General features: G+C 38.6%; 2 protein-coding genes across 4 annotated transcripts in view; both read left to right on the top strand.

Moving 5' to 3' along the window:
* The window catches only part of agmo (alkylglycerol monooxygenase), a 46,263-nt gene extending 44,286 nt beyond the window's left edge, over positions 1-1,977 (top strand). For all 3 annotated transcript variants that reach the window (XM_064349815.1, XM_064349809.1, XM_064349801.1), the window contains one exon: positions 1,590-1,977. In XM_064349815.1, the coding sequence (XP_064205885.1) occupies positions 1,590-1,670 (81 nt within the window). In that variant the 3' untranslated portion in view covers positions 1,671-1,977. The remainder of the gene's footprint in view (positions 1-1,589) is intronic.
* Positions 1,978-11,666: 9,689 nt separating this feature from the next.
* The window catches only part of dgkb (diacylglycerol kinase, beta), a 63,188-nt gene continuing 46,861 nt past the window's right edge, over positions 11,667-27,993 (top strand). Inside the window, exons 1-10 of the mRNA XM_064349795.1 lie at positions 11,667-12,053; positions 14,321-14,433; positions 19,674-19,750; positions 19,995-20,015; positions 20,101-20,248; positions 20,918-21,061; positions 24,691-24,740; positions 25,353-25,427; positions 25,646-25,765; positions 27,617-27,734. Coding sequence (XP_064205865.1) covers positions 14,364-14,433; positions 19,674-19,750; positions 19,995-20,015; positions 20,101-20,248; positions 20,918-21,061; positions 24,691-24,740; positions 25,353-25,427; positions 25,646-25,765; positions 27,617-27,734 — 823 coding nt within the window. The 5' untranslated portion in view covers positions 11,667-12,053; positions 14,321-14,363. The remainder of the gene's footprint in view (positions 12,054-14,320; positions 14,434-19,673; positions 19,751-19,994; positions 20,016-20,100; positions 20,249-20,917; positions 21,062-24,690; positions 24,741-25,352; positions 25,428-25,645; positions 25,766-27,616; positions 27,735-27,993) is intronic.

The raw sequence follows: 27,993 nt of genomic DNA, 5'->3' as shown, positions 1-27,993 counted from the left end.
TTGGTTCTATAAAATGGTAACTTAGAAGTGCTGAAGGAAATACATATGCTGCAAAATTCCCCAGAGGAGATTTTTTGGAAAGGGGTGCTTTCTGCATTTCATGGAAATGACAGCCTCAAACTGCGAACAGCATGGTCCGACTTTTACAGTCACACGATGCACTTGGAAAAGGCATATTCAGTCTTCTCATGCTAGTTTCATTCTTTCTGCTCTTTAGTTTAAAAAAAAGAAATCCCCATTCGTTTTTAATATCATTTTCAACTGACTAAACTAGGCTTGCAACCTTCTGTTCCCAGGCGAGACAGTACAATTGCGCTTACAGGAAAAAATAATGTGGGTATAATTTGTGCAGTTCACCATGCCCTGAGTATGCAAAGAAGCAACGTGTCACACTCTATACTGCACTTCTTAACACTTCTACTTTAGTTTCAGCAGCTACTCTTCCTGGTTGCCTTAGATTCATGAATATTTCTGGTGTTAGACGTTTAAGTGAGAAGCAGAGGAGTTGTGAAGTGTATCTAATATGTTCAGATCTGCCTATGCAGAGCTGTCCAATAGCTTGCCGTGTCATACATTTCCGTCGATACAAGTATTACTAACCATGTTAAATACCATACAATTTCCCTTGAACATACAGTACAGTATGTGTACCTGTCTGTATCAGTTATCAGTTTTGTGTATCACTGGTGACAGAAGTAGTTTTAGATAGGCAAACCAAATTGATCACTTGCATATGTGAACAAAGCATAACTTTTTTTGGACAACTTGTGAAATTAAAAAAAAAAAAACCTACACCCCAGTCCAACACCCACTTTACACCCCCCACCCCTGCTACCCCCCAGCGGGGAACCTGTTGCTAGAACAGGTAGTGAGGGGAGGAAGAGCTGGGACATTCCGGGCCCTATGTGCTCACTCTCAGAGGAAAACAGCTGCGCCTTCCAAAGGAAACGCTCATTTTTTCCCATCAGGCCGCGGCCGTGATAGACAAGGGCCTGGTTTGGCTCGGAGTGCAGGGTAGGATGTAGTTTATGGCCCAGAACACAGAGGAGGAGTTGCTTCGGCAGGACGGCTTTTGGCAGAGCCTCTCGGCATATTCCCGTGGTGACAAATACCGCTGACCCGGTGACCCTGAACCAGTGCATCATGGGAGATTAGTTTGCCTCTCTGACCTGTTGCTTTTTTAAGTCTCTAAAAACATTTCAAAAAAACATTTTTGTCTGGCTTTCTGTTATGCTGTGTTTTCTTTTAGTGAGGTATTCACCAAATTCTCAAATTCTATTTTGTCTAGCGTTCAGGTCTTTTAACTGAGATGAAGATTGTGTTCATCATAATTTCTTCAGATTGTACTTGGGCCCTTCTATGACATAGCTTTCTATCATATACTTCCTTTATTGTGCATATTTTACATCAGTAAACTCAGTAAATGTGTGGGTTTTATCAGCTTTAAATGTACTGATAAAGGAAATGACAATACTTTAAATACAAAATGACCGCTTGTTCATTCTGATTTTTATGAAATGACAGAAAAGGGACCAAACAGTTAGTGTGTTAGACTGGGTGTCCTGTTAACACATACATGTGTTGTGTAGGTCTTCATCTGTCTCTCTGTGCTGTACTGGGCCCTGCAGACATTGAGCAAACTGGCCAATGGGAAGAACAAACAACACTGAGAAAACATTCAAGGAAGACCAAAGCTGACTCTCTGCCACCTGTCACAACAAGGATTTAACCTGTTTAACTGATTACAAAAACATAAAATTAGTATGCACTCAAGTGTAATTGCATGTGTCTTAAATTAAGATATCCATCCGTCAACTCGCATGGATGACATAATTTAAGGACATACAGATAGGTTGTGCTTGAGAGAACTGCTGTTCATTTGAGCTCATAAAAAATATATATTTTTCACATTTTATATAATTTTATATAATTCCTCATATTTTCAATAAACTATAATAAACAATTTTAACTTTTCAATTAGTCTCTGAATTTAAAAGAATACGTACACTGTTTTAATTTGTAACATTACACTTTGAATATAGTTTTTGACTAACAGTACATGAAATAGCCATCAGTACATAACTGTTGAATATAGTTACATATTATGGCTTTAAAAAATGAATTATAGATTTTGATGGTTCTTTCATGGGTAAGACTCTCTGGTCCATGCTTCTAATACTGAGCAAATGAGATAAGGAAATGGAAAATATTTATAAACTGATCGCTAGATGGCACCATTGTAACTGTGAAACATTTTATATATCCATCTAAAAGGTGAGTTCTCTCTTCTCTTCAATAACCTGGAATACAAAGAAGTGTGATTACTTTCATAATCTCTGAAAACCTCTCTCTCTCTCTCTCTCTCTCTCTCTCTCTCTCACTCACTCTCACGTGCTCTCTTTCTTTCTCTCTCTTTCTTTCCTGTCTCTCTCTTATTCTTGGCAATTTATTATGCTTCCACATATTAAGCTGTGGCATTTGTCCAATAAAAAATGTCAGGTTAGTCCTTGCAACACTATTCATTCTCTGACATTTTAAGAACTATTCTAAAATTCTTTTTGAATAAAGTACATGCTGTCACCCAAAGAGTTCAAATAATTTTGCTGTGCTATTTTATTTTACTGTGTCATTCTTTATGTGCTTTGATGCAATTTATTTTGGAAGGAAATGTGACACATTGGCAATGTGGGGAGTTATTGCATGTGAAAAGGCGGTTGCAGGTCTGAATCCAGTTAGCTACCCCTTATTTATCACTATCCAAAGTTATCCAAGGTTTACAAAGCGTAGGTATGTTAAATATGGATTTCCCAATTAAGGATTCGCAGTGAATTCAACAATGTGGCATTGCACTAGGGATTAAGATTTTTACTGTAAAATCCCTACACTAACTAACCAGTTTTAAGAGTATACTGCCACTGAGAGGTATGGAAGTGTATAAGGGGAGTAGAAATACACTGTACTTATGTCTGTTTTTGCGTCTGAGCATATGCTTAACCCTTTAAGGTGTACAATCATAAAAAGGTGATGACAATGTTCTTAAATAAACATTGTAATGCTGATGGGACAATCACTTGTGGTAATACAGTGCACTGGAGTTCGAGAACAGTGACATATAATTTTGAAAAACATTCCAGGAGACCTTCAAAGGGTTAAGCACAAGTGTCATATGTGATTATAGGATCATTTGGAAACGTTACAGTTATGTCATATGTCATACTGGACATACAGGTCCAGTATCAAATAAAATATGACCAAATACATATTTTAATGGACACTGCCAAGAGCAAATGCACCAGGTAACCAGACTAAAAACTAAAAAACTATTGCGATCAAAGATAAAAACCTATGCTACTAAATATTTTCTGATGTAATCCTGTAAAATCAACATGACATCCGGTCTACCAGTATGATTATTTGTCTTTCAGCTCATTTTTTGCAGTGTAATCACGTGTTACTCCTTTCATGACCATTATTGCCTTCAGTTCATGAGGCGCATACACATTTCCCTTGTGGATTTGATGCGCTTGTTGTGTATGTGTATTGCTTTCTCTCCCACAGTCCTCCTGTGACTGCTTCAGCCAGCCCCTGAAATGGTGTGACCTGTCGTATGAAAACAGCATACATTATTAATACAGCATGTGCTAGATCTGTCTGACCTCAGAGAGTTCCCCCAGAGCCATTGTGCTGTCATTTTCAACATGTTATTCTGAGTAATATATAATTTTAACAAAAATGTTTTCAATATACAACATGACACATTACTCATGCATACAAAGCACTGTCTATGCTGTAAGTCATTCATTAAAACTTGCAAAATCTATGCCTGCCATTAAAAGTATTCATATCAAAATCAGACCAAGTTACAAAAAAAACAATTTTGGCCATCTTACAGTTGCTCACACAAATTAAACAAGCTCTATTCCAAAGTAATGCTACCCAACTTTTCATGTACTATACTATACTATTCAATTATTTAATGTACTGTACTGTACTGTAACTTGGCCCTTTTTTCATTTCAGCATCTGAAGAGAATGTGGGTCATTCAAACTTAATTTTTAAACTTAGTTTTTGTATATTTCCGGCTTAAAATAAATATTGATTGTAAAATGCTGTAGCTAGCTGTATTCTTATTTTTATTTTGTCACTAGCCCCTGTTACTCAGAGCATGGCCCTCAAGGTCCAAGATCTGATGGTCCCCCCCCCCCCCCCATTGCCTGGGGATCAGCTGGGAATGAAGTCTGTCTAATCAGTAGCAACGGGTCATGCCCTTGCAATAAAAAAGATGCTCGCTAGTGCTGTCATTTGCTCTTTATTTGAAATAAATGTAGACAGCCAGTTTAGGGCAGCCACCACTTTGATCAGACTTACTTGATCCAGTGTTGTTATTTGCAGAAGCTGCGTATCTTTGTGGGCTTTTGTGTTTTGGATAATTGAAATGACATAGGAACCCAGGAAGGGGGCAAATACTTTTTCATGGCACTGTACCTTACTTCTCAAAGAGAGATCTCTACACTATAAAATTATTTTCTCCCGCCAGATACCCCTTGTCCCTTCATATTAAAGTGATAAATCATTGCTGCAGACAAATAAACTGAGTGGGAAGTGCTGACTAATTCTTACCCAGAAAGATTATTGCTCTCATTTCACCTACCTTAAATGCACACTTGGTATGTCAATTTGCATGGCGGATGCCACAACTAATATGTCTTATCTGACGCTCAGAAGCTTTCTGGTGATGCTAAGACAAAGCTGAATGTTGGCAGTCTTATAGTATGGTTATTATTTGACTGAAATATGTACAATAGATGTGGTATGTATGCATGAAAATGTTTTTCCTTGTGCAAATGTGGAAATTCTAGAATTGTGGTTTATATATGTCAACATAGTAAACAAAAACAAGGTACAAAAAGTGTTATTCAGTCATTTATTATTTGTATATTTATATAATTTACATTCATAAATTTACTTATTTCAAAGTACAAAATGAAAAGGAGGTAGTTGAAATATTTAGTGAGCAATGCACCGATGCAGCTGTAGTTTTTCCTGTTTCCTCGGGAAACTGAAGTCTGTAAATTCCTTGCATTGTTTTACTACTTTTTTGCATTCAGAAATGGCACAAATATTTTTTAATGATTCTTGCAAAAAACAAAAATAAAAAAACAAGAAAAAAAACATAGAAATGCCTGTGCTGAGATAAGTTTTCTTTTTTAAATGGCAAATTCTCAGTGGGCGGGGTAAGTTGGGTGCAATGTACATCACTAATACGTTAAGACTGGGGAAATCTTTTCTACTTGTAATATAAGAAAAAGCAATTCCAAGGTTAAATTCTTGACGAGCCCTGTCGGCTTGTCTTTTTTGCTTCACTGTATCTGAACTTCTTTGCTAGCTAGCTCTACAGCCACACCCCCCCCCCCCCCACACAGAAAAGAGCGCCACACCCAGAAACGACACAAAAAATGTGAAATGCGTAAAGGCAGAGATTGCCAGTGGATCATAGATATGCCTTAGCATGGGCATGGTTATTTTATAATATTTTCAAGGTAAAACATCCTGCATAGTATGCCTTTAAATCCAAAAGTGGCTTCACCTTCAGTGCATCCATGAACGAGTCATTCTCTGGGTGCAAAGCGAGTTGGTTGTTCCGTTCATTAAATCTGGCTGACATTTCACTCAATACAGTGTCGATGCTGCTGAAATACAATCTTTTGTACTCCCTCTCACCCAATTCATGTTGACCCAGTGTTGTTTCAATTGCTCATACTCTCAGATTACTACTCACTACTTGATGGCATTTGCTTGGCGCTGCAGTGTCTGAACCTCTGCATTTTCCCCATGACTCATCAATCTCATGGCCACATCTTAGTCTTTTTGTGCACTTTGGACAACTGTGATGCCAGTGTAAAGATCAGTTGGGGAGGGGGGGGGGTGTTGGGTGTCGAGCAGATTGAGGATTTTGTGAACCAAGTTTGTTTCAGAAACAGTTTTCAGTAGCCCCACAGCCTGCAGTCACATTTTTGTTCTGCGGGTAATGTCTATTTCTTCTGATTAGGTGGATGATGATTTCGTCTGAGTTTAAAATGATAACTAACACAGGCAAATTATCCAGTCTACCTTTGAATCAAGCAGTCACTTCAGTTTCTCTCCGCTGTAGTGTGATGCCATCGTTGATTTCCTGAGGAATTTGCAGAGGGAATTGTACACGGTAAAAAAAAATTTACCCACATAAGAACTAAAACCAGCAAACAGACTGGCCCTCCAGAACCAGATTCCTGTACCCCTGCTGTGGGGCTTTTCTTTAGAAGAAAAAATCCAGGACTAAGAACAGCAAATTACACTTTAGATTCAGATTTCAGTAATAGACAATAATATCAGTGGTAACCATGAACTTGTGCTGTGAATCCTAAAGATAGAGGCTACTGCGCAAATCATTTTTGCTACTATGAAAAAATAACCATTTTATATAACACTTATCACACATTTAATTTTTCATCAATTTCATATAGAATTCCTGATTTCCTCATGTAAATAGTCCAAGCTCAGAAACTAAGGAACTATCCCCCTAGCAGAGAAATGAACAGCAATATGTGATTGGGATGGGGTGATGCATCTAGGCCTCCAGGTTTCGTCATGGCATGGGCTTGAACCAGTAGAAGGGAGGCAGAGACGGGAGCAGTCTGCATACTCCGGGTGGGGGAATGGGCAGAAGCCCCTGGGAAGAAAATAGAGAAGAGAAGAAGGATTAGGCACAATATGATTATGAGATTAACTGTTGCATAGAAAGGGTGTACCGGAGTGTAATATGGAAAAGCCCCAGTGTGCTATGCTATGCTCCCTCAACTTTTGCTGCCATGTAGACTACCCTATACTTCACTGCTTATAGATAGTAAACAATAAAATAATACTACAGTTACTAGTATCTAGAAATGTTTCAGCCATGTGTATTAGGATGGAGGATTTATAAAGCAGTCATACACCACTTTAAATTAGCACATTTTTCCATCAGCAAATGCACCATGCAAAAACGCCATTGTCAAACGCGTCATCACGTATTCTGTGTATGCTTGATTGTCTAGGCTGATATGACTGACTAATAATACATATGATTTCATGTGTTAGCATTAATAAATTTATTGAAGGTAGACCGTGGGGTATGTTGTAGAAGCAACGTGAGTGGGGTGAAGCCAGAGGTTGTTAAAAACTGATAGGCTGCACTGATAGGAAACATGTTCACAGTTGCTCACTACACAATCTTTGCTCTGTTTGCACGTATCTGACATCATATCCCCGGGTCTACCTTCAAAGGAAAAATAAATCCATGCCCAGCACATGCCCTCAAGGGCGCTAGGCCCTGTGTGACCGCCCCATCTTTGATCTACTTAGAAATACAATACACAATGGAAAAGTATGCTACTCAGGAACTATATAAAATATGTACATCGTATTGCTTCAATAATGATGTTTACTATATGTGCAAAAATTAAAATGGCTAAATAACTAACAGTATCAACTACATGAGCTGCAATAGAACTAGCTAGATATACTGTTCTGTGGTACTACAGGCCTTTTCTGTGACAAAATATATCAAATACAATAATTAACTAGAAGTGTGCACTCAGTAGAGTGAAGATCTCCACCAGGCATTCCAAACGGAAGCAGTTGTTGATCGCTTGCGGTCCCTAGCGGCCTGTTAGGAGTTAGCACTCAATGTATTTAAATGGACTACAATGATGGAAATTAATTGAAATAAAATACTTGTCGTTGACTGATTTGCAAAATATTCGAGAATTCAGGTCCTTGGCCTGCTGTCAGCATGCACAACAAATATTAGGCTGATTGGCCCAGTAGTATGTGAGATTAGCTGCTGACAGAGACACAAACACACACACGTACAAACACACACACGCACACACGCACAAACACACATGACCAAACACATGATCCACTCCATGCTCCGCCTGGCGGAGATAATAATTATTAACTACTGCATATTTTATTGAATAGGCCTCAATGTTATGGTCTTGCAATGAGTGACAGTAATCTGAAATGAAACAAGGGAACAGGGAGACAATGCTTTGTGCAATTTAGCACTTAGCGCTACAGGCAGTATCGTACTGATCAACTGTTCGAAAGGATGGATGCACCCACTTGCCAGTCTAGATGGAGCAACTGCACATTACCTCTTGGAATGGATGGTGAAACATGTATATATTTAAGTTGGTTTACACCATCTTTTAATGTTTTATCTTTACACCATGTTTTACCTGTCACAATACAACAGTATTTTCTCTGTGCTTCCATTTTTATTGTCCTTATTTATTTTTCAATTTATAGAACTAAATTCCCCTGTTCAAATTGTGTGTTATATTTAGGACTGTATTTGCATTGCAAGGTGACTTGCTGACGTTTCAGCTTTCTCAGTCTAGTTAACCATGCAGTGTTAACAATTTAAATGAAACACTAAAAGCTCAGCTAAAATGCTAAAGAAAATGTCTGTGAAAAACTAATGGATTTTTTTTCCGTTAGTCTTAACAGTTATGCACTTACATCTGAAAAAAGCAATTAGGCGATGTTATGCATGCATTACACCATTTAAAAATCTGGCCCTTATGTAGTCATAATTTATGTGTGAAGCATCTTCTTGTGTGGTGTTTAAAGGAAAATGTGAGGCTGCTGTCTGTATTAAAATTCAGGTGGTCCTTTAACTCATTCATAATTGAAAAAATGACTTGTTTATTTTTGAGCCAGAATTTAGGAGCTCATAAATTCCTAGCAATCTCAGTGGCAGACAAGAATTTCCTCTCACATTTATTTATGAGTTTCTGCTGAATATCTACACACTAGTGTGAGAAGAGAACCCTTATGTAGTGTACTGAGCATTGGCACTTCTGCTATAAACATCAGCACTGTTGAGTCCTTTTCATTGCATATTAGTTGAAAAGCCACTATGGTATGGTAGCCAAAAAGGTTGGCACTGATTTTTTACTAGATTTGTCTAAATCATTTTTCATTTTCTCACTTGCACCAAAGAAAGAAACGTGAATACTTTCCACAAACAGACCATTCGTGATCGAATTGGTTCTAACTGTAATCTTATATAATGTAATGAAAGAAGATTAAATATACCATTCTTAGGCATTCATATCCAGGACAAAAACCGTTGGTATTTATACATGTATATTGCGGGAGAGGTACAGGAGCAGTTCCAAATAAGATGCTTTTCCCTTGGGTACAATCACAGCTCCTTAATTGCTACAACCAGGAGACAGTGGTCAGTGGCTAGAATAATTTGCTGCCATACTTAGAAATTCTATATATTTGTCTCTGTGTGGGTGTGTGTAAATGGGGGAGCTGGGGGAACTATGTATAAAAAGGGTTGTAATTCCTACACAGATCACCCGAAGTGAATGTAATTCAAACTCAAATTCAATGTGTTGGAGAACAGTGAAAGCAACAAAAACTGCATCACTGTCCAAATACTATTTGACTACTCATCCGACCACATGCACACATCACCAACGGACCACCTTTTTAAACCAATAATTAAAACCTCCAGAGCTTATGTAAAGTTGGGTGTCTTCTTAACAGTGAAAACAGGTGCCATGACGTCGCATGATCTGACCAAGGGGAAGGAAATAAGTGTGGAAAGGTAAAGGACCCAGCACCAAACCTTGAGGGACGCCTCTAGTGAAATAATTTGAGATTTGAGTCTTTAGGGAAATGTAGTGTGAACAGTGTCAGCGTTTTGCCTAGAGCAACGTGCGCTCCAGTGTTCCTTATTTTGGGCCAGTTCCAGTGAAGTGTCCGGGTAAGGAGTTTTTACTCTAGTTTGACCATCCTGGCTGTTGAGCACCTATTCAGTCCTCTTTTATTTTGCTGGCTTGAAACACGTTGCCCATCTTCTTTAATATATTTTTCATTGATTTTACTCTGTACTCTTGTGTAGTCAAATGCCTCACAGTGTCAAATGTCTCACAAGCATGCTAGCCAGTCTAGGGACCAATTCATATGAGAATATTAGAGGTGACATACCTCCCTGTCTCTACTCTACTCCCTGTCTCTAACCTATTTTTGGTTTCCGGAGTGTATTTATCAGTGGGTCTCAAGGTCTCCATCATAGATTGCATAGGAAGAGATCAATACCACAGCTTGACCTGCTCAAACTGAAAACATAAATCCTCCTTATTAAAGGCTACATGGTCCTATGAGATTCTGTGATCATATACAAGCAGTGGAAACTGACATTAGCACAATGTTCAGTTATTTTTATTCAGTTCAATTTCCGGTCCATAATACATGCAATTTGATGCCTTTGCTTTTACCCCTGGGACAAAAAAAGCATTTGTTGATTTGACATACAGGTAGGCAGTGAAACGTAGCAGTGTTCGAATAGTAAAGGTTTCTGGTGGCTCCACAATGGTATGGGGCACATTTTCCTGCCATGAGTTCAGTAACCTCTGAGACAATGTGAGTCTTTACTTTGTGGTACTGAATGATCTTCATCCCATGCTAATTAAAGCATTTATTTCTTGTGGAGAGTGGTGTCTATCAAGATGACAGTGTCACCGTACACAGAGCGCAAGTGCTTGAGACACATTACACCAATCTTAACCATATGTTGTGGCATTCTCAGTCACCAGATCTTAATATTTCCATCAATGGGTTGGTATAGAATTGATAATTGCACCCCATACTTTTCAAATTGCAGGAGCACACCTTACATGGTATATAATTGTTTCCGGGGTGCAATATGATACAAAATACATTCCACAATTGTATAATGGAGGATGGTAATTTTGATTAATTAATATACACTTTTTTGCGGCAGGCATGGCTAGTAAAATCAGTTTGTTTTCATCGTTACCAACGTCATTTAATATCTCAAGATCTCCCAATACAGATACACATGGATTCTTGTGAATTTCAGCACATGCATAAATATACATCTCCTAAAGTAATCCAACTTATTACATGCCCCGTTACGGATGTATTAGATCTGCATTTCACATTTCACATCTACTGTAATAAAACTGATGAATTGTTTATGGAGTATAGTAAATGCCATGCAGATTTATAGATTTGGATCACTCTGTGTTTTGCATTAGCCAGAATATTTTTGTGAATTCTGTAAAATATTTTTTGTCTAAAAGCTGTTCTGCCATTTCATGATATTTTGCCTTATTATAAGAACATTCTCTTTGGGACATTCACATTCAAGATCAATTTATCTGCAGTTCTATTTAGGAAGCTTTCATTCATCTAACATACTACACAATACGAAACTAGACCCTGAGTTCCATAGACATTGGGAACAGATTTACTGGTGCTGGGTTACCAGAATTGACTGAAGACATGAAAGGGCACATTTTCATGTGATGCTACAGTAAGTACAAGCGCTCAATTTGTTTCTCTGCTGAAGTGATCTTTTTCCAATGCAGATTAATGTATGAACTTGCACTCTAATTCACATTGGACCTGGGTCCATGTCTGAACATAACTCCCACACAGATCATATCAAGCCCATGGGAATGTAATCCGATGTGTTGTGTCCACAGCCTGTTGTGATGCATGCTAATTGGGATGCACCGAGATCAGCATCAGTCAGTGTTTGAGCCTCAGGGCATCAGTGAGAGGAAGCAAAGGCCTCCAGCAGGGAGGGAGGGAAGGGGGGAGGGAGAGAGAGAGAGAGAAAGAGAGAGAAACAGAGAGAGATAGAGAGAGAAAGAGAGAGGGAGAGAGAGTGGGGCTGACGTAAGCAAGAGTGTGGGAAATTATCATTGCAGGAGAGCAGAAGAGAGTGTTTCTCCTCCAGCACTGACTGTGTCTGTGTACACACACAGTCTGCAGTGGAGACTGCCATCGAGACTTAATCTGATCTCTCTCTCACACACACACACATACACATAATCTCTCTCTTGCTCTCTCTCGCTCTCTCTCTCCCACGCACACACACAAGGTGTCTACGTTTGTGTGCATGTGTGACAGAGAGAACATCTGCAAACCGCTGCCGGGAAAACAACCCTACCTTCCTGAAGCTGGTCTTGGTTTAACAGGAGGTGAGTAGGGCATTAATATGCTGTCTTGTATTGCGACAATATAATATCTTTTTCATCCCTTTTGACAACATGCAGCAGCTTCAGATGGTATTTCAGTAGCTGTGGAACTACTGGGACTGCAGTATGCTTCCCTGCTGGGATAAATATTGCAGTTGAATACATTGAGAGGGTGCACAACAGTACAAAACCTGCTGTTGTTTCTCCCTGTTGCACCAGCATCATTAGGGCTAATAGAGCTTGTGGAAGTATTTTGAATGCATGTTTATGTTATTGTTCCAATCTGCCTTCCTTTCTACTCATTAAAAGAGCATTAGCGTTCAAATGATGCGAAAAGTGCTATTCCGAACTGATAGATACATGATGCTTTATTCAGCATATATTCAGATTTATAAATGTGCATAACCATTATTATTATTATTATTATTATTATTATTAGTTAAATGTCAAGCCTATGGAGAACAGGGGAAAGCACTGTGTTTATTATGTAATATAGACTGTAATTTGGAAGTGTATTAGTGTATTGGCTCAAACTTCACAAAACCAAACACAAAGCAATATCTAAAAATATACTGGTATACTATTTTCATTTTTTCACAGTACGCTATTGTCACACTACAGGTTCAACATAATAAGGATAAAATAATCTGTATATAATAACAGAACAGCTTGTGGCCATCTATTTGTACAGTTTTTCTTCCCGCTAATGCAGTGATCTTCATTCCTGTTCCTGGTGAGCTGCAGTGTCTGCTCGCTTTTGTTGGTACTCAGCAAATAATTGATCAATTAAAGCATTCGATTGCACAGTTTACTCACCTCATCTGGTCTCTTGGGTCTGAATTGGTTGCTTATATTAAAGCAAAAACAAAAACCAGCAGACCTTTTGGCTCTCCTGGACCAATAATAAAGACCACTGTTCTAGTGTTTACATTTGTAATTCAAATGGTGTGTCCATGAGAACATGATCACCAACACACACACCCATACTATACACCCAAAGAAACTTCTTGACAGCTTCCCTGCTGAAAAATATTTGCTGCAAACAGCTATTTTCAATTTCAATCAGAAACATAGAGCATGAAAATCCTAGGGATGCACTTGTTGCAGTCTGCTACTGTTGTGCAGTAATTGGGTTTGAAATTTCATACGGAGCTTTGAGCCTCTGAAGCACGCAGAGGTGTGGCAGGAAGGTGGGGGCAAACCACTGCATGGTCAGAAATGGACCATGATAAACAGAATACAAATGGCCTGAAGAACAAACAGAACACAGAGGAGGGATAGCAGCCCAAACATGACAAAACTCAGAGTACACCGTACACGCATAGCTCACAACGTGTTGGTAAGTGACATTGTTTACTATGACACGCATACATTGAGATTTTTAAAATAAACTTTATAGTTGAACTTCAGATATACAAACTTGAAATTAATTAGTCACATCAAAATACAGTTTTAATTAGAATCTCTTATTTGCATTGCATTTTTAACAGGCTCTCATTTTGTAAAGGCTGACTTTCCAAAGGACACAATATAATAACCATAATAACCACAATAACTCACTAACTCCTAGCTCACTGATTTTAGACTGAACCACCACAAGATAATGGGAGAGGTTTATCTCTACTTTTTTTCAAGCTGGCCTGTTTTCTTCTTGGGCCCGTAGTCTGAAACTCTGAGGTCCATATCTGTGAAGTTATGTCATAGGGCCGTATTTTCTACTTGGATCACCCAATATCGATATAAATTCCCTCAAATTAAAGCTGACAGTCTGCACTTTATCTATGTTCATTGTTTTACTTCAGATCAGTTGTACTGGATTACAGAGCGGAAACAACAACAATTGTGTCACCGTCCCAATATTTTTGGGCACAAGGAATAATGAGAAACATATTTCACATATAGAATTGCATTTGAACTTTGTATTACACTGGGACGTGCTGCAACACCAATGATAACCTCTTCCTACTCTTAATATGGCCACATATCATAAGCTCTAGTGCTTTGACCAGCATAAATGTTTAGCTGCCATGTTTCTTTCCTACTAAACATTTTCTTCCCTTTGGACCTGAGAACGCAGACCATTTACCAGCTAAAGGTGCATTGGGTTGTTGTATATTTCACATGCATCTTCCTCATACTGAAGTGCCTTTTGAATTGGCACTATGAGAAATGCAGCAGGTTGCTGTGAATGAGGGCTGTGGCAAATTGCCATGGTATTGATATGATTGATCCTACTTGAGTGCCAGAGTCCTGTCTTCCCTTTCCTCCAGGAGCCTGATTTGTGGGATGTGACGGGAAAAGTTTGCCTCGGTCATGGCGCACCAGGAGAAGTGGGTCACGCTCAGTCCGGCGGAGTTCTCCCAGCTCCAGGAGTATGCGCAGGGTAAGCACACCTTTCCACACCCTCCCCCTCCTCTCTGTGCACTAACTAACTGACATCTTTGTGTATGACACATTCATAGCAGACTTGCCTCCATTTTACTGTGATACTTTCCTAAGAATTTTGTTCATTATGGTGTTTCACTCTCACATTTTTGACCAGTGTAACTCTCCCCATGTGACACCTTGTCTCCAGGACATTTTGTAAAGTAAGAAATCATTTCCATTTGTCAGTAGCAAGCTATTTGTCCCTGAAGGAAACTTGTATTTTCCACCTCCGATTTTATGATGCAGACTAAATATATGACAAAGCAAATTCCTCCTCCTACACAACCTCAGTAGAACTCTTAAAATTCCCATGTCATGTAATTTGGTGCAGTTTAATAATCCTGAACATGGTTATATGCAGACTCAACCTTAGGTAATTTAAGTCAACTGGGAAATACAAATTTCTCCCTAAAAAAGCTATCAAAGTCAGAGTGTATACAAAATGTACTGTAGAATTCCAGAACTGCAAACACATCAGGGTTAGGGGTTGTATTAATATACCTGTAACTTTCAGTTGAATTCAATTAAATTGTGTTTATATAGAAGATTTTACAAAGGAAATTGTCATTAAGAAGCTTTACAAAGCTGTGGGCCTGAACCCCAAAGAGCAAGCCTAGGTTCACAGAGGCAAGGAAAAAAAACACTGGGTGATAACAGGAAGAAACCTTAAGCAGGTCTGGTGGCTCTGGAGCTGAACCAACAAAGTGGGTACTCAGTCAGTTTTATGGCTACAGCTCTGAGCAGCTGCCCAAACCAGAGGAACAGGAGTGAAACATAATAATTTGGGGTTTCAGGTATGTCATTTTGAAAGTGACGTGACTGTAGTTTTAAGAATTTGTACCCTTCATTGCATTACTGTCCTGTCATACTGTAAACCATAGATTGAGATCGAACCTGTTGTATTTCATTAAAACATTCATTAATTATATCAACTTCAGCTTTCCAAACAATTACATTTGCATTTTGCGCATTTAGCAGATGTTCTTATCCAGAATGATGCAGCTTTCATTCTATACAACATATTTACAGACCTGGATATTTCTTGAAGCAATTGAGGTTAAGTACTGTGCTCAAGGATGCACCTGGAAATCAAACCTACAGCCTGCAGTTGCAAGACAAGTTCACTAACCATGATTGCCACCCTAGTATGATGCATATTTTTCATTTAGTTTTTTGGTGATTGCACCTTTCTAAAACACATCTGATTATCAACCTCAGCTGTGCATTCCTGTAGGTGTGGCCTCTGATGTCCATGGCACCAAGGCCCTCCAGGCTTTTGCAGACAGCAGGTGGCACTAACAGTGGCCAAAGAGCAGATAAAGCCTCTTTGCAGCTCTAGGCATTGTGCCACTGCTCAATATTCCCTGCTCAACATTGTGTTTTTCACAGTCACTTACAAATCATATTTGGCTCAGACCAAACAAAGAATGTTAGCAGTGCAAACTCGCTCTGGCCACTCTGTCATAGATTGCAGGTATAAATACTCATGTCAGATTTTGAATTAATTAAAAAGGAAAGGTAAAGTCTTTCATGAATTCAAATTTTCACAATATCCGGCCACCTAATTACTCTGGTTGGCCATTTTATCTCCCTTTTTGATATCAGCGAAAAGCAGAAACACCCAGAAGACTAAAATAAATTCAATTCTAAAAGCAAAGGCCAAGCTATGGGAGTGAATGGGGGGGGGGGGGGGGGGGGGGGGAGAAGAAAGAGCATCAGAACATGTGACAGCTGCTAAACAAGAATGGCCCTCCTCCCCTGCCCCCCAGTATTCACATCATTTGAATCAATCTGCAAATACATGACGTCTATGTTACTTTCATAACCTGCTGATTCTATAGAAATCAGAAGAGTTAAACCTGCACACTGAGTATGAAAGAAGATAAAATGATGACTTGGTCTCATTTTATTGCTATGCAAACCAGTACAAAGGCCATGTCATTGTAATGTGGAAGAACTACCTGTGCTCTGCTTAAATGCCCCCAGTGATATCTTTACAAAGAAAAGACATTTAAATTGACTTCATCAAGTCTTCATGGTGTTCCCACACCTGGTAAAGATAGCGCAGGTCATTATTTCATTTGTTTCCTAACTAATCTCTGGGAGAGCTAAAATAGTAGCATTCTTCTTCCTCTTTGGGGATTTTTTATTGCTACACTTGTGCATGTAGCTACGTACGTAAAACCTTTCCTTCCATGTCAATATGATGCCTCATAAATTCGAGGCTTCCTCTCGTAGGATGATAATGGATGGCATGGCTATGCTAATTATGCTAATAAGTGTGTCCAGTGTAATGAGGCTAAATACTAGTCACTCAGTGTACATGTTGCTACAGAGAGAGGGCCACAGCCTGCTGCAGGAAATGTGGAAAGGAAAAGCTAACACTGGTGTGTCAAGAGTAAACAAGACAGATGACACAAAGACTCATCAAGTATAATGGCGCTAAACTTAGGCATGTAGTGCAATAGCACTCAATCATGCAGTCATCCAGTGCAATTCTGTCAGACCTTAAACCTCAAGGCAGATGCTGAAATAGGTCAGTGCTGTAGTCATTGGGTACAATGTGGACCACTGAAAGTGCTCACCTATTAGCAGTAATCCCCAGCCCCACCCCCAAATTTCCACAATTTTACAGACATCATTCCCCCAATCCTCTGCACACAAAACACACCCAAGCACTCACTTGCACATACACACACGCACACGAGCGCACACACACACACACACACACACAGACACACGGTCCAGCTACATTCTGTGGTAATGGACACTCACAATCTCTCATGTTTTTCTCTCTTGTAAGACCAGTATTTCCCTTTTTTTTCTCCACATCTCCTATAACAGTCTGTGGAGCAGCACACTCTCTATGCTGCTGCCTAGGGCAATGTCTTCTTTTCAGTCCCATCAGGGTATTTTTCTCCACATTCAACTCTTCTGTGGCCCTGAGCTCTCTGCCTCAGCAACAACTGCAGTCATATATCAGTGTAAAAGCAATGATTGGGGCTAATGCATGATGCAGAGGCTATTATATCTACAAAGCCAGTGAGTTTTTTTTCTTTATAGATATTAAAAGAGCAGAGAGCACATCTGAATAATTAGTACTCCCAGGCCAGGCTATCTTATACAGGGGAAATGTTAAGTTGGTGATGACACTGCTCATGTTCTGCTCATGTTAATTGCTTTGTGCATTGTGACTGTGTGGTGTATCTGCCTGTAAACAGCTCTCCAGCTGCACTTTATTGTGTCTGTGCTAGATAGAGAGAGAGAGAGAGAGAGAGGGAGAGAGGGAGAGTGAGAGAGAGAGAGGAGAGATGTTTGTGTAATTGTGTTCAAATGAGCTCTGTGCTTTTTATTGTATTTGGTGTGCAGGTTGGATAATGGCCTTTTCTAAGAGCAGAGTAACAGACTGCTCCCTGCTGTGCCCTCCCCCTCTATCTCTCTCTTCCACCCCTTGCGTAGTCCATTACTCTTTTTCTTTGACTCCCTCTGCCCCTCCCTTTGAAATTACATCTCTCTCTCTGTCTCTCTCTCTCCTCCTCCCCCCTTTCCTACTCAATCAGCTTTTTCCTTTTTATCTGTCTCTCTCGCTTCATCTCTGTTAATGTGTCCACAGTGGAGAAGAAATACAACACACTGATGTGTTATTACTCTTTCTCACACACTCTCATTCTCTTACAGTGCACTAATTATTCCTCTTATGTTCTGTTGTGAAGAGCATTGTTTTATTGTGGTGAATTGTGGTACTATTTCCATGTCAACAATGTCAGGTGGATTCAGAATCGGATCTCTCTCCACACAAATGAGACAATTCAAAACTCTAATATGCAGTGCACTGCAGCATTGCAATGTGTGATATGGTCACATGACCTCTGAACAACTGATTTCTGTCAAGTATCCCTGCCCTTTTCAGAAACTAGGTAATTATAATTCAATCAATTAAGTCAGCAGTGATGTATGGATTTGAGTGGTACTGGAGTAACACAGTTGAAGTGTTTGCATATTTTTATGATCAATAATTAATAGCCCGTTAGCCATAACCTTAACCAATTGTCCTTAACCTTAACCCTTGTCTTGATGTTTTTGTTCAGATGATACTGCAATCACAACTGGTTGAGACAGATGTAACTAAATTACATCAGGTCATGGATGTCCATTCTTGGATAACAGTCTTTTTTCTGGGAACTATACATGTACTAGAATGTAGCATTTAAAGGTGAAACTACTGTATTATTTATGATTAATATTTCAGTTCACCTTGTTGTTGTTTCATTATGACATAGACATATTAATGCTATATTATTGCATGTGCTTAAAGAATACGTGTAAAATTAAAGTGAAAAAACTGATGGGTCGATCAATTAATGCCTTGAATCTAGAACACATTTTGTTGTTAAATGTCAAGGATTATGGTTATCGCCTGACAAATGTGCCACAAGTTCACATTTCTGGGATTACTAAATAATCCTCAGCATTTCTTGTGTAAAGTTATTGTAAGCCAAGCCCAGACAATATTGCAGATATTATCGTATTTTTCTGGTTCTTCATCTTTATCACCCAATTTCATATCACATTGTGGACCATTTACAAATTTACAGTCCAATCAACATTTCACTGTGGACCATGTTTCTTCTTGTTACAAATAAATTTAATTAAAAATGTGTCCTGTCATATGTTGTTGAACCCTAGAGACAGTTGGACTTTTATTTTTTAAATAGGCTCCAATAATTATCCAGTTATTACCAGCATCTTGATGTTTGTACTGACTTACAAAAAATGGTTTCATTATACCCAAATGACTCACATGCACTGTACATGAAAGCAGTGTGTTTTTAATGAGTAATTCAAAGACAGGTTGCAAATTATGGGGGTTTTGAACATCCCTATGGTGGGTCATACCATTTCTTAACCGCTACAATTGCCGAGGTGAGCTGGACTCACTCATTACATTAGCGCACTATTTGTTAAGAAAGAACGTACCACAGGCTTTGAATTATGGGGGCGCTTGCAAGAGCTCTCCCTGGTCCACAGTCGCAACCCCCCACCCACCCCATTCTGATCAGTGGTTTAGTTGAAATGTCTCAGTGTTATTATTCTTGTTGAGTTTCATTTAAAGGTTAAGAATCCATTTCTGTTTTAGTAATCACATGCTAATGTATGTCAACAGTAATACAGTAATTGAAATCAATATTGTTTCAGACTCAAGCAAGAAGCTGAAAGACGTGCTGCAGGAGTTTCACAGGGATGGAGTATTGGCCAAGTATAACCCAGAAGAGGTAACTCAGTGGCAAAGCCTTTTTTCAGAACATTTTCTTTTTCCATATGCTTTGAATACCTTACTGAATTTACTGAAGAACATTCAGTATGGCATGACCATTTTCAAACAGACTAATAATGTCCATTATTGGTTTGTTACTACACAGTGTTAAAATACCCTCAGATGTTTTTTCTTACTAAGATCTCTTATTTCAATTCATTCAATGATCATAACTCTTTAACTCTTTACTGGACGCTGCATAGAAGCAGGAAATACTCAACCAGGTAATTTGCTTTCTGGAATTGATGAGATTATCATTAGAATACTCAAAGTGGCTCGAGGGTTAACACTCTTTATTTTTTGACCCAGGAAATTGATTTTGAGGGCTTCAAGCTCTTCATGCAGACATTTCTGGAGACTGAGCTTAGTGATGAGTTCTGCCAGCACCTCTTCCTGTCCTTCAGCAGCAAAGGGCCCAGACCCAGCCCCTCTACACTGGACAAGTCTCGAATAGCTGGTGAATATGATCGTCCCCGAATCTGGCTGCTCTAGCCTCAGAGAACACTGACAGAAATATATCCACAAATGCCATTCCAGGCCTTTGTATCCGTTAAAGAAGATGTGCTGTGAAAATTTGAATATTCATGTTGCTGAGTTGAACACACTCTTATAAGTGAGAAAAATAATCATTCTGCTTGGTTGATTTTTTTCTTGATTTAATTGCTTTGGTTAGCATACATACAGACACATATGCACATACATGCAAGTGCACGCTTGTGCAGGTACCCACACACAAATGAATATCAATGAAAGTGTACAAACAGATGTGCAGAAACGACCAGTGTATGTATTTAACAGCCTTCCAAAGTAGTACTAATGTAGTGCATCTAAACCCAGTCTGCACATTTGGTTCTGAATCCTTACCCCGTTGAGACCTTGCTTCATGTCGCATGTTATATGGACACTTTAAATATTTTAAAACTCTTTTATGTTGGAAAACGTTGTACTCCATCTGGGAGAACCCAAATGTTGTACATACAGCACACCACCTTTGACTCCAGAAGGCCATATAGTATGCAATTTACACAATTACACAACATCTCTGCACTCTTTTTTGTTCATGTGTGTAATGTTCTCTACCGGGCCTCCAGTGGGCAGTTCTGACTTTTTTAATGTCTGTTCTTAGGTCTGAAGCTGCTCAAAGGCAGCTCCACACCTCTGAGGGCTTCAAACCTTCCCAAACTGGAACCCCTGGATGTGGTCCAACTGAAGGACATTGTGTGTTACCTGTCCCTTCTGGAGGGGGGACGTCCTGAAGACAAACTCGAATGTAGGTATACCTGATTCCTTGCTAATTTTATTTCCTGGAATGAATCTCTCTTGTGCGACATGAGCGTGCCATTTGAGAAGAGCGATTAGTAAATTCAATATCAACAATGGCATCAAGGTGCCAAAATATTGACTCTCTACTTATGAATGTAGTTTTGGAGATTGCGTAACCTCACTTTAGGTTCATTGTTAGTTTAGTAATGCCATTGTAGTGTAGTTTGTGGTATGAAATGTTCTACAGTATTTTCTTAATGTTTTTGGCTGGACCGCAACAGCGATACAAACGCGAATGTCTGTGACTGAGTCACTGAGTGATGTAGTTACACCACTGGTCGGCCGAGTTATGAAATTACACCATTGGTCAGCCGGATGAAGTGTGTTAGGTCCAGCCATATACTAGGTTTTGACCTGGTCTTGTTTTTTAATGAATATATCAAATCACTATGGAAAAAATGAATGAAGTTAGACATGGAACTATTTTGTTTCCTATTTGTTCCATTTTGAGGTAAACATGACCCCAGAATGAACGAAATCCCTTGACATCTGCTTCAGTAATAACATATTTAGTGCTATGGTTTTACAAGGTCTAGCTATTATTTACAGCAATAGATTTGAGATGGATTGTTTATGTTTTGTAATCACACTTCAGCTCAGTGTTCATCTTGCTGCCATAAAACATGTATGACAATTCTGGTGTGAAGCAGTTTATTTATTTATTAGCATTCACTTCAGACTCTAAGGTCCAGTCTCAAAGTACAGCCATTACAGTATTTATATTTTATGCATCCAGGATGCTCTTTATTGGGGCATCTTTGCTAACATGTTTTGGCAAGGGTGTAATCACCTTGGATCCTAAACTTTGGCGCTTGGTGTCTACGGCCTAAAGTTTGAAACACACAGGAAAACAACTTCCCTTAAAGCACCACACAGGCTCTTTTGAACTGCAATTTAATGTGTGGGAAGTTGTTTTCTATTGAGATTGTTGTCCCTGTGCTAAGTTTTGTGTGAACAACAAAATTACTCATTCCTCTAAACCTAAACCACAGCTCTGAAATGGTCGGGTTCTCAGCGCTCACAATCTTCTCAGAAGCTTGAAAGGGATTTCAGAACTGGCAGAAGTTTCTATTTCACTCAGTAACCAAAATGCTTTAGGTTGAAATCACAGTGTTCTAGTGTTACATGTTACATAATGATTTATAATGACTGGAATGTTGTCCTGTATGTATTTAGAAGAATCCTCACTGAGTTTTCTATGAAAATGAATCAGCTTTGAGTAAGGGACAGGATAGAAAGGGCCCAAAGCTTGTGACCACACGGGTGACTGTTCAGAGCCCAATATTTGTAGGGATTTTGTGGTGACATTTTTTGTAAAATATTATTGTTTGAATATTTCTTAATTAATTATATAAATTAAACAATACATTGTGGTCCATTTTCGTATTCAGTACAATATGTTTAAGTGTTTGAGAAGAGAAAGTTGAACGCTAAGCAGTGAAGACATAAATAATTCTGCTTAAATTAGGCTATATGCCGTGTTAACCAATTACCCTTTGACGTGATCTCTCATTTCAAGGAATATTCTCCCTTACTAGGTCAGCATATTGTGCTTGATGCGAATGGATTTCCCTCCCGCATGGGTGAACAGTGCCATCTGCTGGGAAATTTCTAAAACTATTGAAAAATAATAATCCTGCTCTAAACCAGTGGCCTTATTGTTCTTGTCAAAAATAAATGAGCATGGATAGTCTATTGCTCCTTGTAAGAGGAGGTGGAATTGCTAGAGCTGTGTATTACTCCATTTGGTAAAACTTGCTGACGTGAGAATTATGGTACCCACTCATAACGAGGCAGAAGGGACCCAATTTTGCAACATTGCAGTAAAAATATCCTTGCTTACTTCTCCAGTATAGGTCTGTGCATCTTAATGACTTTTTCCTTTAGTGGTTTGATATTCATACGTATTTTTCTTCATTTTGCATGCCATTAAAACAGGTGACTAAATATAATTTGAATGCTATGATGTAAATTAAATGTGTGTATGTTCTACGAGAAAATGGAAGGGTTATGTATAATAGTTGGTTATTAAATAGATGTACTATCCAGCCAGGGACCAGCTTTTTGGAACCAATGGGGATGGATTTTGAAATTAATAAATATTTGTTTTTTAGAGTTTTTTATTTTATTTTTATTTTTTAAATTCTTGGCTGGAGAATACCAGTATTGAAATATTCTGAATTACATTCTGATAACATTTAGAATTAAAGGATAATGTTCCCTTTTGCTCCTATAGTTACCATGCAAAATAACTAGGAAAGCACACTTTTATTTTGTATTTTTTCATAAATTGGACAAAGTGTCGCACATTATTGCCCTCATGTGGCTGCTTGGCTCACTGCAGGTTTTAACTAATGGCCTCGGAGCAACATCACTTCCTCTTACTCTTGCCCCATAGGGCCAGCCTCCTGTGGGTGACTGTCAATTAGCACCTAATTAAAACCTGACAAACAGCAAGCTGCCTTCTATTCATATGACGTCAATTGCCTCCTACACTCCCCCTCATTCACGCACACACACACACACACACACACACACACGCACGCACACACAAACACACACCACAAACACACACGTGCATTCACACGCACACACAAACACACACACACACACACACACACACACACACACACACAAACACACATGGGCTGTCCTGCTTTAAATAACTCACGACACAGCTGGGTTTTTTTCACATTCTGTCTTGATTTTTACATGGCAGAGTAGTCCTGTTACTTACCTTTCTAACCTCTGCATCTCATGCTGAACACCTCTAAGAATATGAACATTACAGAGGTGCAAGGAATTTATTTTATTCTGTCCTCTTTTTTCTGTTATTGAGTTTGTCCGGCAGTTATTTTTTTATTCTTTTTTATCCAATCTCTTTCACTGTATCTGAGCGGTCTGTTTCCATGGTGATGCAACAGATTTTTACAACAGCAGGAGTGGTTATTCAGGGCACAATGAGAGCCTGCTCAAACTACAGCTTGCTGTAATATCACATACACTCCTCGTGTCCTTTCAAAGAGGATTTGTTCCTGTTGATGTGATACACTCAATACAGTGAGAATTACAGTAACATAAGTACACCTTGCATCTAGAAGAGAAGAAAGATATGTTTTTTCATAAATATATTTGAAAAATGGGGTTTCGTATTTAGCCTCCCCACCCTGATAAAAAGTGACTAAAATTGAATGCAGTCTGTATTCTATTGCATAAGGAGAAGTCAGCCTCTTGTTCTCCCTTTTTCCTTAGCTTGGAATTAATTTCTTAAATATTTTGTTATCATAAACAAATCTTTAAAAAGTAATGCTACACAAGAAATACCTTGGCAGTATACAAGAACTGGTGGCTGAATATAAAGATACATTGTATATGTATATATATATTATATCAATTATCATTAAATATTTTTTGTGCTGTTGTAGTCTGCTCTCAGCAGAATTGACCAGATTCTTAGAGGGATAATTCATACTGTGTAGTATCATAAATTATATATCTTATCAGACAAAATTAACAATATATTTAAAATATTAACTTGATATGTATTGATTGAATGCTCTTTTTAATTTGTTTTAGTTATGTTTCGTCTATATGATACTGATGGGAACGGGTGCCTGGACAGCTCGGTAAATCTTTTCTTTTCAGCATGTTAGTGTGAATCATTTTAATATATAACGACACAAGATAGAATAGAAGCATTTCGTAGGCATAACAATGCAACATGAAAGCAAATTCCTACTTGATGTAAATAACAAATTAAAGTTTATTATGGAAAGTCCCCACTATCTCCCTTTTTCAAGCCCAAGGTGTTATAGAAATGTTAAATAAAGAGAGATCCTGTATCTAATGTTTGCTAGTTCAGGCTGAATGCTACAGTCACGACTCTGCAGTTGAAACTAATTGAGCTCCTACAGTGAACGAGATGTAATTAAATCATCAAACATAGATCCTTTGTATTCATGCTGTTTTCATTTTGTTTTCATTTTTTTCTTCTCCATATTATCGTGCATGTGTATTGATATTAGAGAAGACAGATGTTAAGGCATAAATTCTGAAAGACATTTGCTCTTTCTCATAAGCGTATTGTGCTGTCATACATAATGTGTGTGTGCACAAATGCATGCATGTGTGCACACATACACGCACACACACACTTATATGTTCACTCTCCAGTTTATCATGAATAGCTGAAGGAAAGCTGACAAAAATCTTGTGATGATCTTGTTTATTTCTTTCAGGAATTGGAGCAGATAATCTCTCAAATGATGCATGTTGCAGAATACCTTGAATGGGATGTTACAGAGCTGAAGCCGGTAAAACGTAACAAAAATAAAACAGTATAGAAGTAATCATAGTAGTGATAATAGAAATAGTAGTTGTAATAGTAATAACTTAATATCTTTACCAAAAGAAAAAAAACAATGGAAAAAGTCAAGGGAAAATTATGGATTTGTACTACTGAATTGCAATGCCTGGATTATTATTGGGTTTTGTGATTTCATGTCTTTTTCCTTGTGATTGGATGTTATAGATTCTACAGGAAATGATGCAGGAAATTGATTATGATCGTGATGGCACGGTGTCACTTGAAGAATGGATCCAGGGTGGCATGACGACCATTCCGCTTCTAGTGTTGCTGGGATTAGAGACAGTGAGCATTTGGACATTATTTCCTGAAAAAATGTCTAATACAAAGATGCATGTTTTGTACAGTTTATAAATTCTCCTCCGAAGCTCTCAAAAGGCTATGAATTCACAGAACGGTTAGCCTCATCTGTGGCTGAAATTGTAAACCCTACACAACAGCATTCTTAGTCACCAAATTAGGATTAAACAGATTGTATCGGTGGCTGATATTGTATCATTTCTTCATGCAAACATAATTTTTATCTGTAGAGTGCACCACACCCACCTGATCATTCAGGTACTCCGTCAGGTGGGTGTGGTTACTTGCTTGGGATGAGTGCTTAATTGCTTGGGTGACTATAAAAGAAACCTGCTCTAATGGCACTTCTTCTAATATTGTAAACAAAATACATATACCACGACAGCTATACAGAAATTACTAACGGCAAGCATTAATTATTAGGTATTCAAGGTTTTTATGGTATTTTGTAATGCAGTACAATATGTCCTCCACAAGAGGGACCCATTGGTACCTGTTGTATCCTGATTGGCACTGAATATTTTTAGGTAAGGCTCATTTAAATTTAAACAAGATATAATAATTAGGTTAGTGTATGAAGTACATCCCTAAGAAACTTTCTGCAATCTTTTGCGGTTTCAAGATGCCAATGTTTGATATATTCAGACCATTTTAACAAATATAATTTTTTTTTTTAGGAATGAAGCACTTTGCATAGTTTACGTATGAAAAGCATGACAGTAAACATGTTTACTGATCTACTCTGAATGTAATTTGGAACTGACAATTTAATATTTCCAAATTAGTATCCTGGTAGATGGGTGAAGTCTAATTGCCATAATTGCTTGAAGCAACAGGCTGTTTTTGCTCTTAGTTTTCATAAATATCATTACTGGTCAAGCCCAGGTCATGATCATATAAATTGGGCAAAGCACGGAATAGGGCCCCTCTACGTGGCAGAATGGTTAACACATTGTGTGACTATTCAAACCTTGCACTCACAATGTGAGTGATTATTAGTGGTACATATCGGTAGATATCAACTCAGGTCATTAGGACTGAGGTCCTTGCTAAGCCCCCAGCTGCAGAATTGTGTTACACCTAAAATCAGAAATGTGCAAACAACCATGATTTTTAAAAACTCAACTGAAAACTTTTCTTATTGATTCTGCTCTTTGTGACTGACCGAACTGTGCCTTGCTCCTATTTTGTTGATTAGTCTTAACTGTTCGGCACTTGGAGAGCATCTTGGTGTGAAGAGCTCTATGTAAAAATTAATTGATTGTCTGATTGGCGAGTTTCTGGTTATGATATGTCCGTGCACACGCTGGGCGGCATGGTGGTGCAGTGGGTAGCACTGCCGCCTCACAGCAAGAAGGGTTCGAATTCCTGGGCCTTTCTGCGTGGAGTCTGCATGTTCTCCCCGAGTCTGCGTGGCTTTCCTCCCATAGTACAAAGACATGGAGGTAGACTGTAAATTTCCCATAACTATGAGTATGTGAGTGAATGGTGTGTGTACCTGTTCACGGTGTATTCCTGCCACTCGCCCAATACTCCCACTAGGTGGAGCCCTTTGCATATGTTTGCGTTTGTTGACGAATTCTCCAGTTCTGTCCTACTGCAACTTTCTCAATCTTTTCTTTTAATTTTTAAAATTACTTTGCCATTTACTCACAGGCTTTCTGGTTGTATCAATTTCTGTCATGTACTCTGTTTCACAGTATATAACACGTATGCCAATGTCAGCAGTTGGGAAAGATTACATTACAGGCAAGATGGATAAATAAGCACAGTCCGTTAGGTCTACCCACAGTGATGTCTCACTACGACTTCTTTATTCCCCCACTCTGCCCTCAGAATGTGAAGGATGATGGACAGCATGTGTGGAGGCTGAAGCACTTCAACAAGCCGGCCTACTGTAATCTGTGTCTCAACATGCTGGTTGGACTGGGCAAGCAGGGCCTGTGCTGTTCATGTGGGTGCCAAAGCCTTTAAACAGCTCATCTCCAACTGGGACATGCAATCTTACCCCCAGAGTACTTTGCCCTTACCTTTCAGAAATAAAGTGAAGAATATTTTACATTATGGATTTGTACTCAATATTTCTGCGACTTTAATGATAAATACCTGATAATTTGTGAAAAGAAATAAAAAACATTTAAAGTTAATGTTCACTTAATAGTAGGAATTGCCTTTAATGTTGTTATGAGGTCTAACATTGCAAGAATTATTAA

Source organism: Anguilla rostrata, chromosome 1 (genome assembly GCF_018555375.3).
Source record: "Anguilla rostrata isolate EN2019 chromosome 1, ASM1855537v3, whole genome shotgun sequence".
NCBI lineage: Eukaryota > Metazoa > Chordata > Actinopteri > Anguilliformes > Anguillidae > Anguilla > Anguilla rostrata.
The sequence above is the reverse complement of the archived record's forward strand: the minus strand, read 5'-3'. Positions and strand labels throughout refer to the sequence as shown.